At 42.0% G+C, this 13682-nt stretch overlaps 1 protein-coding gene and 1 long non-coding RNA gene across 2 annotated transcripts; one reads left to right on the forward strand and one right to left on the reverse strand.

The window, feature by feature from the left end:
• The first annotated feature begins 8306 nt into the window (after positions 1 to 8306).
• On the forward strand, positions 8307 to 10075 carry LOC122536164. Its single transcript, XR_006308347.1, has 2 exons — positions 8307 to 9671; positions 9729 to 10075. It is a non-coding gene; the product is annotated as an uncharacterized LOC122536164 (long non-coding RNA).
• Positions 10076 to 11229: 1154 nt separating this feature from the next.
• On the reverse strand, positions 11230 to 13614 carry LOC122536157 (ribosome biogenesis protein WDR12 homolog). The gene is made up of 9 exons (XM_043668297.1): positions 13438 to 13614; positions 13187 to 13272; positions 12898 to 13108; positions 12681 to 12821; positions 12443 to 12618; positions 12301 to 12371; positions 11971 to 12217; positions 11768 to 11900; positions 11230 to 11688 (listed from the first exon to the last, which is right to left on the reverse strand). The coding sequence occupies exons 1-9, from the start codon at positions 13503 to 13505 to the stop codon at positions 11550 to 11552; spliced, it is 1272 nt and encodes a 423-aa protein (XP_043524232.1). The 5' UTR covers positions 13506 to 13614; the 3' UTR covers positions 11230 to 11549.
• Between the last annotated feature and the right edge of the window lie 68 nt (positions 13615 to 13682).

The raw sequence follows: 13682 nt of genomic DNA on the forward strand, positions 1-13682 counted from the left end.
CGTGGAAAGCAGCGTCTTCGTTTCTTAGATTCTCGTTCCCAATTTTCGCTGTTTCTTCCTCTTGCCCGATTCGTGGCCGCTTCTTCTTCTTCTTCGAGTCCACGATTCTGCGAGCCTTCGTTCTTCGTCCATCGTTGACGCGTACTTGCACGTAATTCCGCTGTTCGCGAGAGAAACTACCGCTGACGGCACGCAACTTCTCCCTCACGACGTTCACGTCTGCCGCTTCGAGTGAAAATTTCATCGCGGAATTCGCTCTGGTCGAACACTCTCCCCCGTCGTAATTATCTCTGTACGTGTTCCCACGAAGCCTGTCTGTCTCGTACTCGCGCAGCGCCACCGAACCCTGCCTTCTTTTAATCGTCGAAGCTGTCGTGCTCTTTTTCTCTCGCTTTCGACCCTTCGTCACCTTGAACGAAGGTGCCAATTGGTTCCTGGAGATCCTTGATTCCAGTTCGACGAGTCGTTCGGGCAGTGCCACGGCGGTTATCGGCGGGTTCGTCTCGTCCGGGAATGTTGCTTCCTCGATGTCGATCTCCTCGTGAAACTCGGCGCCTCCGGGTGAGGTTAGCGTCGCGTTTTCCGGCGAACCTTTGATCGAAGGTCGAAACACCTTGCCGGTGATCTTGGTCGTTCCTTCAGTCGTGCTCGTCGTGTTCGTCGTCGTCGTCGACTCGTTCAGCATGGCCGTCGTGCTCTCGGTAATTGCCAGCGTTCTGCTCGCTGGTCTCAATCGTTGAAACGCTTTCTCAATGTTTTTTCTTAGGCCACCCAGCCTGTCGATCAATCCCAGCGACGGAGTGACAGATTCGGCAATCTCTTTGGGGGTGGTGCCTGGCAGAGGTGCCTCAGCGAACGAGCCGGTGGCAATTTTGAAAAGATCTACCACGATCAACGCTCGCGTCGAGTCCGAGGTCTCGGTCGTAAACGACGCAGGATTGAGAAAGTCTAACGGTCGAATGTCATCGTCACTCTCTGGCGCGAGAACTTGATTCTGTTCCTTGATCACGGATAAACCTATCGGAGGCGGGATCACGAGCTGGGAGCTAGAAGTTGGAGTGTAGTTGTTGAGAAACTCGTCAGGATTATTCACAGACGGATTGTTCTCTTGATTCGCGACTACCGGCTCTGCCGATTTTTCGCCTTGAGAACTCGGGTAAGAGTCTCGGTTTACGTGAAATTTGTCACCCAGAGAGGAATCCTCTCCGTCTGTTTGTCGATAGGATGGAGCTTCCTTGTCAAATTCATCGGGAATTTCTATGCTGTTCTTTTCGTTCGAACGTTCGTCGATTTGTTGACGGGGGGTCGTATCGCCGCCTCTCTCGTTACTTAAAACCTTCTCCTTATCACTCGCTTCAGGATTCGCGTGAGAAGCGTCTTCCACAATTCGCTTCGATCCCATCATCGTATCCTCTTTAAGCGCGTCGCTTATGCGACTGAATTTCTCCTCGATTTGTTTGTCCACGCTGTCCTGCCGGTTCCTCTCGTCCCATGAATTCGAACCGTCGTTCTCCCCCATGCCCTTTCTCCCATCCGTTATTTCTGACCTTTCATCGTCGATCGAGTCGCGCGCCAATTTACCCAACCTTGATTCGTCGTTCGTGCGTCCCTTCGGAGACCCGGCGCCGTCTATGTAGACACGAACTTCGTGACCGGGTTTCCCTCTCGTCCTCGCCGCCGGTTCTTTGTCGTCGGCCGCCTTTTTGCTTCTCTTGCGTCGACCTCGTCCCCCGGACGATTCGTCGGATCTCCTCGAAAACCGCGCCGACCGCGAATTTCTCCAATCTCGGAGCTGTCCGCGCGATCCTAGGGAATTCGTCTCGCTTTCGTAGCCGGCGCCCTTCGGCGAGTCGTGGTCGTTCCTGACGAACGAGAAGTCTTTCAACGTTCTCTTCTGCGGCGTGTAATAATTTTTTATCGCTGCTGCCCCCGTCGGGGGTTGCTTGTTCGCGCGCTTCGTAGAAAAATCGTGTGGTCGCGTGGCGACGCTTCTCTCTCTGGAAATTGTCTTCAACTTGTCTCCGGCGCAAGTTCCAACGCTTCCGAAGGAACGTCCCTCGTCCTTCTCGTTACCCCGGGATTGAAAGTATCCGGGCTCGCCGGCTCGTCCGTGTTTCTCGTTAAAAGTCCCGCGGAGCGTAATCGGGGATGTATTTCCCATTACTCTATTTAAATTACCCGCCCCGATCCCGTTCGTCCGAGCTGTCCACCTCGCCGGAGACCTATTGCTATTCAATACACCTGTCGACGAATTTTTTAAAGGCTCGTTTAAATGCATAGAAGGTCGATTCGCCGTCGACCTAACGGGAAACACTTTGTCCCCCCTCCTCTTGCCAGACTTCGGCGCCGGGCTTTTATCCCCGTAGAAGGACCCTCGCGTCCGGAGTTTCTCGCGTCCGGTACCATCGCACGCTCTTCCGTTAACTTTCCTCCACTGCGTTTCCGCTGGCAACAATTTTTTCTTCGAACGGAACGACGCGACTCTCGAACAAGCATCGTGGTTGTTCGCGTTTGATTCGCGCTGGTTCGCGAACGGATTTTTCCAATTTTTCTCCACCGCCACTCGCGATAACTTTCTCGCTTCTGCTTTCGAGCCGATCGAGTGGAACTCGCGATTGCTATTCGTTCCCTCGCCGTCTCTCCGCTGGTTTCTCTTATCTCCGCTGCTGCTGGAGCCTGAATTTTTTACACGCGACGTCGGCCCGACGTGTTTCGGATTCCAGCGCTTGTCCGCCCAAAGTCTGCCGCTCTTGGTTCCAAGGACGTCGTTCGCCGCAGCTTTATCTCCATCTGGTGTCCTTCCAGAGCTTCCTTCACTGTCCTCTCCTCTGTATCTCTCTCGTCTAACCATGTTCCTCCCGCCAAAATTCGAAGCTTCGCCCTCCCTCGATTCGTGGGATTTTTCCAGATTTCCTCCGGTTTTTTTATTCAGACGCAGCTCGTTCGACGAACGAACCTCGTTAGCTTCAGGCACGACAGCGTGGGACTTATTATCAGACGATTTCTTGTCGGATCGAACTTCGGCCCCTTTCGCCTGGACCCGTGCCACCGAGTTGTCGTCTGAACTCGCGCGCTCGCTTCCCGTCCGTAACCTGTTGCAACCTTTGTTTGCAGCGTTGTTGTCGTCTTGGTAGTTTGACTTGGCCCTACTGTCCTTGGTCGAACTTTCGTTCGAGAAGCCGTACTGGCGCCTCTCGTTCACTTTCCGATCGCAGGAACAACAGAAACCCTGCAATCCATCAACGACTCGAGACTTGAACATTCTACCCGTCAACGACTTAACCTCTTAAGCGTTTATAGTGTGTACCTCGTGTATACTAGTCATGAAAAGATGGAATCTTTTTGTTTAACGCCAAGTTACACAAAATTGGCTTTTGCTATTTGTTGCAAAATTTAGGTAAAAAAATTATGTAGGTATATATATTTGTAATTTTAGCACATTTTAGAATATTCCGAGGCAACAAAACAAACGAAGAAAATATGCACTTGAAAATAACGTAAAATCTGTGTCGCGCCAATAGAATGGAAAATTTTTCAAAGAAACGCCAAAAGAAATTTATCATTTTGTTATAATTTAACTCAATCTCCCAGTAAGCGCACTTACTGTGTTTTTGTCTTTGTATGCTCTAGTATACAACACCTGGAAATAATTAAGCACAGCCCAGTGCACATTCTCGAAATAAAACGAAACGGCCGAAAGGGTTGAAACTTCAATATTCTTTCGAGAAACGAAACAAGTCCCTTTTCTCTTGGATGTCGAGTCTTCTCGTTTCTACTCGCGTGTACAGAATAGGATTTTCGTTTACCTGACTGAACGGAACGAGTTCCCCGCGGATAAAGGTTTGGCCGCAGGTCGGTCGCTCGGAATCAACGTCGCAACCCGTGTAATTCGGGCTCCGGTTGTTGATCACTTCCTCTCTCGCCTCTGCGTTGACAACCTTGTCCAAAGTCGCGCGATCAATACGTGTGGCCGCGAGATCTCGCCGACTGCTCCGCTGGTACGTCTACCAACGACGGGTAAAAGATTTCGCGGCACGTGTTGTTTCTTTTTTATCGTAGTTTGATAAAAGAGAAATCGACGGAGCGACAAGTGACCAGCGAAGTCACATCGGCAGTTGAGTACTTTATCTACCGGAAACCTATCGATCGGAACCTTCTTTTATTATTATGTTAACCGATATTCGATCTGACAGAGTGGCAATAGCGAAACTCTCCAAAGAAGTGATGAAAGAAGAAGCAGAGCACATCTTTTGTCTGCAAATTTGGAACATGCCCTTGCGTAAGAGTGATCGTTACAAGCGGTATTACATTTTAAAGAAATATCAAGAGAATTAATTCATTTCGCGAAGAGTATTATTATTACGTTCGAGTAATATTATTATATAAATGTTAATTTACAAGTAATTGTATTGAGCTTGGTAGCTCGATAAATAATAGGAACGTACATTCTCGCGCGATATCCAAATTCGCGCCAAACTGAGTCGGTCGCTCACGACAACTTCCATCATGACCGGTAGATAAAGTGTCAAGTACGACGTCTTTTCGTCCGAAATTTCAGCTGCTTGTGGTACTCACGCTTTGAAACTTCAATCCGTACAACTGCAATATGGCCTCCTGGCGAACTTTGATCACGTAAGGATTTCGCAGCGGGATCTTTCTCATCGTCAAGGAGTCTAGCGCGTGATCGATCACCACAAATTTCTCCTCGATCTCGGTCTACACGATAACGATTCTTTCCGTTACGGATTAATTTAATTTAATTGATAACAAACACTCTCTGAATTCGTAATCAGAACACCTTGCCGATGTTGTTGAACCTCATGCTGATAAGTATCTTCCTCGTGCAGTTGTCGTTTGTTATCGTTCCTCGGTCCTGCACCTCGTCGTACCTACGTTTCCGACCAACGTGAAGATCATCCCCGAACGTTCTACGAACGATAAATCAACGAGAGTCAGCCTCGAACCAATCGAATTCTATTATATTTGTACTTTTTGCCAAATCTTGAACAAGGAGAAAGCACGGCCCTGATCTCGATCGACGGTCGATCCCAGTTTTCCGGATCTTTGTGGATTCGCTCGCGATCGACGAACCGAAACGGACAGTCGGGGTTCCTGGAGGGATGCAGCTGCGGAACGTATTCGAATTCCGACACGTAGGGGGAACGCGCCGCGCTCATTCTGGGATAAGAGGCGAGTGTCATCTGCACAGATCGATCGCGAAGTGAATAGCGAATTCATCGCCGGGCGAAGCATACGGTTATTATCTGCCGTTTAAAAAGTGTATATTCGAACGCGTTACCCAGAGAATCAGGAGATGCCAGACAGCCAGTGACATGTTAATTCATCTGTCAGAGAGCTCATCCTCGGCTACGGGCGGGCAGCCTCCAATTTCTTCCTCGTGTATGAATTTTCCACGCGTGCAACAACGAAAAGGAGCTGAGATTTTTCTCTATTTTCGGACTTCTTTCCGACAGTCTTCGATTAGGGTCGATTATTTATGGTCCTCTTGGACGTTTCGTTTAGGGGTTAGAAGTAGAGGAACATCGAGACGCTCGTCTGTTTATTATCGATCGACGCGGTAATCGAACGTCGACGTCGCTTTGATCTGCGTTCAGGAAATTATTACGCCGTAAACTAAAGGTGGCTAACTGGCGGTCCTTGCCCCTACTTTCCTCGTCGCCAGCGCTACCCCCTCCACTAGTAGTGGAGAGATCGATGCAGTGGAGGGGGGTAGCGATAGCAGCCAGATAGGCAAGTAAGTTAGTCGGCTAAGGAACGATACATAACTGTAACAAAAAAAGAAAGGAAAAATAGGATCAGGAATTTCTTGCAACAATGATTTACAGCTCAGCTCCTTGCCTTACGATTTTCTTCTCAGTCTTCGGTAAATACCAGTTATATTGTACAATGCATTATATTGTGTCAAATATAAGACATTGAAAGCATTATATAATAACATATTATATATATTATTATACTATACGTTATATTATATACATTATATAATATATTATATATTAAAAAAATATATATATAATTTGTTAATCTTCAGTTTCAGAAGAATTAAAATTGAAAATTGAAATTCATTTTTATTTCGAGCCAAAATCTACGTCCTTTCTTATTCTTATCGCGAGTGTGACACGATCAACTTTCAAATTTCCCGTCGCGCAAAGTGCAGTGAAGGTGGGGGAAGTTTGCTTGCCAGTTGTATATAAACCATATTTATTTGCCATATGAGCTATCAGCCATTTACATTTACAACGGTGTTTAAATAACGTGACTTTATGCTTTCGATTCGACGAGGGACCGATTCGTGCGCGGCCGATGACAATCCCGCAAGGGCAGACAACTCGCCGTAACATCGTCGAATCCATCGTTCCACACAAGTTTTTGGATCTCGCGCGTCGCACGGCCCCTCGAGTCGCTTATGTACTGCTTAAGAATATCACAGATCGCGATTTTTGCGTAAACGCACTAAAATTGTAACAACCTTCGCTTAGACTTCGGCTCGCGGCAATTCGGGTCTCCTCTGTGGGAGACCCTTTAACGCGGCACGATTGGTTCCCTTCGCTCGAATGCGAACCATTGATCGCATTGGTCTCCGTTTCGACGACCAAAGGGAGAATTACGAACACCGTGGCGAACAGCTCATCGATCTTCGTCTCCGCTGCTCCGGGAACAATCGCTCGACGAGGAGTGAACAGGGGGAAACTCGTGTACCGTACTCGTATTTTGTGCAAGGAACGTTCATAAAGGAAACGTGAGGGAAACAATTTGCACGCTTGTGTGCCGGACTGTAAACGAATTCGATGTGTGTGAACATCTTCTTACGTCTCTAGAGTGTCGATGAGGAAAGAGAAATAACACAAGTTGTCGCCAAGATTCGCGAGGATCAAAGTTACACAAGGTTGTGGGAACGAAGAGCAGGTGTTTCGTGGTGTGTTTAGATGCCGTTGATCGAGGAAAGAGTGAGCTGCTCGCCGGTAGCGACTGGAGAGTCAACCGAGAGCCGATTTTTCTTCTTTTTTTTTTTCTTTTTCATCGAGAACCGAGCGAAACGGGTGTCACGAATAAAAGCGAAGCGATTTTCAATCGAAATTTGTGTCCGTACGTAGAAGAACCGAGCGAAATACAGGTGAATAGAAGCGCGCGCTAACCAGCTTGATCTCTCTAAGCCATCTCTCTGAGACCGGCGTGAAGCGATCTGTCCGCGATCCGAGAGGGATCGGTTCCCCCATTTCAGCGGACAGCTCCTTTACGCGAGAGGTCAACTTCACGTTTCAACTAAACTAAACCGAAAAGGATCAGGGCGGGGACCACCTGTTGTATTTACAGACATTTCACCGACTAACAAGAGCGAAGACAATCGGTGCGCGAGAAACTAAATGATCCGCTGTTTGCTGTTCGCGTTAACTCCGTTTTTTTTTTTTTTTTTTTTCACGTCGAATCTCGAAATAAGATGTCGACCGTTCTCTCGCTCGTGAAGCTTGACTTCGCCTCATCCGATCGAAGGCCACTCCCGATCCTCCCGCGAGTCACTTTCCAACTATGCTCGTTTACTCGAAAGATTCTAAAGATTGTTCGGTTAGTTCGCCATTTACGCGATTTCTTTTTTTTTTTCTTCTTCTTCTTCTTCTTCTTCTTCTTCTTCTTCTTCTTCTTTTTCTATGTGTAATAAAGACGCGTGTCGGAAATTATTTGTTACTTTGTCTTTCCTACAAAGTTGCGTGTGAATCACGTGCGTACCCGTGACTAGAACCGCGGGCCGTATACTCGTCGATTATTTCCCGCCTCCCGCTAATAAACAACGTCGTTTGCTAATAATTAGCAGCCGTAACCGACTCGTCGCAAACTGAACGATCGAAGCGCTTTTTATCGTGCGAATTTACGTAATCCTTCGCGCGCGTGTACACGTACGTACACACACGTTTTCGTTAGTTCTCTCTTTTCATTTTATTATTCTTCTATTTGTTTGCACGTGTATATATCACACTCTCTCGCCTGTCCCTCCGTTACAATTTATTGCTTTTCACTATGATAAATCTAAAATCCTCTAAAGCGTCATAAGGGGGGGGAGAGATATTAACATTAACGGCGCGTTTAAACGAAGATTACTTCGACCATCTTCTTCCTGGCTGGTCGTTCCCTTAGACTCTGAAAACGCTGTAACAAGCTTATCTATCGACAGGATCCTCTCGTCATCGAACGTTTCCGGTGCGATGCTCCGATCCATCTCTCGATCGCCATTCGTCCAATTTCACTCTTCCATTCCCCGGATAGGATTCCTGAAAGCGTCGATCGATTAGCGTTTCGTTATAAGAAACAAAAAAAAAAAAAAAAAAAAAAAAAAAAAAAAATAAGTAATGTAATGTTAGTCGAACGTCGGCTTAAGCGATTTAAGGGGAAAAAAAATAAATAAATAAATAAGAAATACGCGAGTCCGAGTTGAGACTCCGATGATGCTCCGATAATGTGACGCGCGTCATTGTACTTCGACTTGTACAGTCCTTATGTTCATCGAGGTTTTAAGTCATTGTTTTACGATTGTTAAGCGAGATAGGTTTTTTTTTTAGCTATAACGAGAGAGAGACACGAACATTTTTCCATTTGCCCCTATGCTCCATTATTCTTCTATTCCTTTTTTTTCTTCCTTTTTTTAACTTTGACTCTTCCCGTATTTCCTCCTCCAGGTTTGTTTTCCATAATCTTTCCGCACTTCTCGTTTTTTAACCCGGGATTATCCACCTGGGGGTCTAGTGCACTAGACTCCCACGTGAGTAATTTCGGGTTAATCTAACTCCCTTCGTCGTATTCTTCGTCGCGTACGAATCTTCCGTTTGCGTTATAAGACAAGGATACGACATGTGTAATTATCGAAAAAGAAAAAAAAAAAATTACCAATACTAGATTCGCTTATTTCTGTTTTTGTTTCTTGTCTCCACGATATGATTAATTGTTATGTGGTGTGCGACCAATGAAAATACACATGAGAATTAAAAATTTCGTAAATTTCAGAACGAGCGAAAGAGGGAGTGAAAGTGACAGGGAGAGAAAGGAAAGAAACGAAACACGATGTTGAGGCATTAAGTTAGACGGTTCGCATTCATAAATGAGGATTGAATAATCGGGAGGGGAAAAGGTTTAAAAAAAAAAAAAAGAGAGAAAAAAAAAGTAAATGAACACACACACATACACACATACACACATACATATTAGATTTTCGGATACTTTTAAGATGGCGAGGCATAGCACGTAATGAAATTTTTAGATTAAGGCAAGTGTGTCATAGTTAGTTAAGAAATAGGGATTCTTAGAAGTCGATAGGTGCTGTAATAAAATGATGAAAAAAAAGAAGAAGATGAAGAAGTAACCAGAACAACAACAACAAAGTTTAACAACGGTCAGAATTAGATTTTTCATGAAACTCGAATAAGAACACAGGGCATACGCCACTAAAAGTGCCCTTAGTTTATTTTGGATCGTTTAAAAACGCTAGTCTTTGTGTGAGATAATGTGGGGGTAATATAGATAGGAACTTCTAAAAAAGGAAAAAAATACGAAAAAAAGAGGAGAAAAACGAAACAAACGAAAAAATGCAAAACAGAAAACAAAAAGAGAGAAAGAGAGAGCACGCGCGCGCGAAAGAGAGAGAGAGAGAGAGAGAGAGAAACGTGAGATATAAGTAGTGAATACAAAAGATTAAGAAAACACATGTGAGAGCGGGAGAGAGAGAGAGAGAGAGAGAAAGTGCGAGACGAATATGTGGTGTGTAAATTGTATGCATAATTTATAATGCGTACTTTAAAAAAAAAAAGAGGAAAAAGAAGAAAAAAATAAGAACAACCATCTGCCTATGACACGACACAGACTGCAGAGACACACTGTTACTGTAAACTGCACACTGCGTGTGCACGCTCTGAATGTCACACTTCTTACACTTTGTATGCGGAGCGTGCACTTGAACAGTTTTTAGAGTTACTTACAAGTATGGTTTGGTATATTCAAAGTGAAAGAATCAAATTCTTAATTATCATCCCTTATTTTTGATCAATAAACGATCTGTTTTGGGGATTTATTCGAATGATTTTCTTTTCCTTTCCTGAGTTTTTTCTAATGGCAGGCTGCCAATTCTGGAATGGTCCTCAACACAGAGTGAATCCCCAAATTGTAACATTGTTTCTTCTCAGACGTTTTCCCCATTATTACTTCTCTTTTTGTCCGCACTAAATTTCGTTGAGTTTCATAGGAAACACATACAGATTTATTTTCGTTTCCCTTCGTTTTTTTTCTTTGTTGTGTCAAAAAGTGAACGAACATTTTCTGTGAGAAACGAACAAACGAAATGTAAAGTCTGTCAAATAAACTTACTCTCGTACAAAATCAGTGACTGTATTTATACGTATTCCAATACTAAAAGAAAAAAAAAGAGAGAGATATGCCTTCTATCGAGTCAAATAGCGACTATTGTATATGTCTTTTTTAATATTATATCCTGAGACCGATTTTTGGTATTTTCCAGGAAAGAGTGAGCTTAACGAATTTAAAAAAAAAAAAGAAGAGAAAACAAAAATAGAAGAAAATCCAAAAAAAAAAATCACGTTCTTCTCAATCGAACAATCGGTGAAACGAAATTATAGTATCTACTAATGTGTAGTAATTACAGCATGTGCAATAGACTGAACATTTGTCCTTTGTAAGTAATGTTAAAACAATAAGCCCCCCACATTATCCTAACTAATTGTGTAATGATACATCCAGCGTCCGCCTGTATATTAATCGACGATAAAATTGTTTTCTGCGAAGAATTAATATGTCACATTCAATTTTTTGGTAATACGGTAGGACGTAACGAGTCTTTTTCTTAGTACTTTTAACAACCTTACACGCTGATGCGATTTGTACTATTTTGAGTAAATGGTTTTAATTTGTGCGCAATAAAGATGATTCGAAATTCTTAAAAACGTAAAGGTGAAGATAAAAAGATTTGAAAATGTTGGCAATGTATGAGAACGATTACTAGATCTCCTCTTTTGTCAATTAAATGATGGTTTTATAATGATGTAAAATACAAGAGTAAAATTAAAAAAAAAAAGGAAAGCGAACACGTAAAAAGAACTCATTGAAATAAAAGGAATGCGAATTTTGATTTGACGTTGAGAGCTTTTTTTTAGGCCATGCAAAATATTTTTTTCATTAAAGTCGCATTTTTTTTTTTTCCTCTTTGACTTCGTTAAATATATTTATTTGTACGAAAATATTTTGTACTTGTTTCATGTACATCATCTTAATTTGCATATACGTAGTTTTGAGTTTTGTTGTTGCAGTTTAGAATTTGATTCGATATTTTTTGATTATTTTACACTGAGTGCATGATTTTGTGATTTAGTATGTTTCACGATGACAATACATCTCCATTTCTTTTAAACGATCACATTTATTTAGAATGTAATAAATATTCAGATGATCAAAAAACCTTACTGTTATTAATTTGCATTGTGCACAATATTTCATTTTTCTATTACGTGTAAAGATTTCGTAACAATTCGCTATTAACGAACAATATGTTTCGATTTGAATATTCTTACGGTATTATCTGCACCTCCGGATACCATAAATTTGGGATTCGACCAATTGCAACACAATACTTTATCTTCATGCCCGGAAAGATCAAATAACGGCGCTTTAGGACTGTAAGATGAAACAGACTTTTTGTCTTAAACATATTTACATTATAAACATGCCTAAGTGAAATTGAAGATTATCATACCTTCTGGTATCCCAAAGCTTCATCTCGTTATCATATGCTCCTGAAATGAAAAGATTTTCGTCCACTGGCGACCATCGTATGGATTGTACCCATTGTGTGTGGGACGTGAATATTGTTTTCACAAGTGTTCCCTCTAAAGAAGAAATTATTTTAATGTAACAATGACTAGAAATTTATATAAAAAAAAAGATTTCAATTGAAACCTGTAGATCTTGGGTCGTATAATCTGATATGCCTATCAGCTGATGCGGTAATGACAGTGCGACTTAATATTGAATAATCGAGGTCAAAGAAACTCTTGTTCCCAGCTAGTTCGTGTTTGATTCCTCCTAGTTCTGAATCCCATATTTTGATTGTATGATCCCATGACGACGTTATAATTTCTGTTTTATCTGACCATACTACACCACTGATGGCTTCTTTGTGACCTTTCATCGTTCTTTTAGGTATCTTTATAATATAATAATATATATTGCAATAAATTATTTTTTTATTAAAAAAACATTCTACTTGCATTCATTTATTTTATTTACCCTTGTTTTACCATGTTCTGATTTCAACCTTTTTGAAGCAGATTCACCGTCTTCATTTTCATCTTGATTCGCTGAAGTACAAATGAAAGTAAAACATTTGTTCATTAATGATCTGCTTTTTCTTATAAGATAAAATATTTACCTGTAGACCAGATTTTAAGCATTGTGTCCCATCCTCCAGTTGCCATCACTGTCTTGTCATAATTAACATTAACAGCTTCTAGTCCACGTTCATGTCCTCTGCATACATGAATACAATCTACTGAATTCTTTGTAATATTCCAATCCCATATTATAGCTGTCTGATCTTGAGAGGCGCTGTAAATTGCAGATGACTATAAGATTCAACAGATTATTTAATCCAACTTTTGTAATTATACCTAACAAAAGTGGCCATGTCACTGGTCAAAGAAATCCATGCTACTGCTTTAATAGGTGAAGTATGTCCAGGAATTACCAGATGATGTTTCCCTTTAGATGTCCATATGTGTAATGTATTGTCATAACAGCCAGTTAAAATCCTGTTAAATTACACCTTTGAAAGTAACTTTACAATTCTAATAATAAATAACAATGATAAATCATAAAGGAAATAACCATTTTTCACAAACAGCAACTGCGGAAACCCAATCATCATGTATAAGACAATCCTGAGGCTCTGGTGGTGGGTATTTTTCAACATACTCAACAATTATGACTTCCTCTGTAGAAATATTTCTCTCTAGTATGTGTTCGCTTAATGAAGTGCGCAGAAATTGAGAGCATACTAAGAAATCAAATTCTATGTTATTCTTTACCTCAGTTGACTCTAAAATCAAACCACATTAGCAAACAGGATATTTCATTGGCTCAAAATCTGCACATTTAGAAATGAGTTGTGCACTACCTTTCAAAAGTTCATTCACAAGGGTATTTAATTCATTGGGTACAATGGATGTGTGCACTGATAATGGAAAATCTGGAACAGCATATCTGAAATTAAAAAAAATTTATTCATCACGATTAGATATCACGATTATGTAAATAATAAAACTGTTGCAAATTGTACAAAGCATGAGAACAATGTCATATCTGTGACAACAGAATGAATTAACCTCCTAAAGCAGCTTACAAGAGGTAGTCAAAACGGATACTCACTGTTCCTGTTTGGTAAGAAATTTTATTTGCACTTGTGGAGCACTGTTATTTATAGTTGCACTAGCCATCGTAGTTCTAATGCGATTCGTTTTTTATTTTTTCTACGAATTGGGAACTGAAGGAACTACACGTGTACGCTACATTTTAAACTGGACACTATCGACGACAATGATAAATATACTCGAAACATCGTTCGCAAATCGATATATCGATACAATCGATAACCTATTTTGGACGCTATCGTT

Source organism: Frieseomelitta varia, unplaced genomic scaffold, assembly GCF_011392965.1.
Source record: "Frieseomelitta varia isolate USP_RPSP 00005682 unplaced genomic scaffold, Fvar_1.2 scaffold_805, whole genome shotgun sequence".
Classification (NCBI taxonomy): domain Eukaryota; kingdom Metazoa; phylum Arthropoda; class Insecta; order Hymenoptera; family Apidae; genus Frieseomelitta; species Frieseomelitta varia.

Coding starts and splice junctions, on each gene's coding strand:
- LOC122536157 (XM_043668297.1), bottom strand. CDS start 13,505: ATGGCTAGTGCAACTATAAATAACAGTGCTCCACAAGTGCAAATAAAA. Junction 13,273..13,437: donor TTTCTTACCAAACAGGAACA/GTGAGTATCCGT, acceptor TTTTAATTTCAG/ATATGCTGTTCCAGATTTTC. Junction 12,619..12,680: donor GACATGGCCACTTTTGTTAG/GTATAATTACAA, acceptor TGCAATTTACAG/CGCCTCTCAAGATCAGACAG.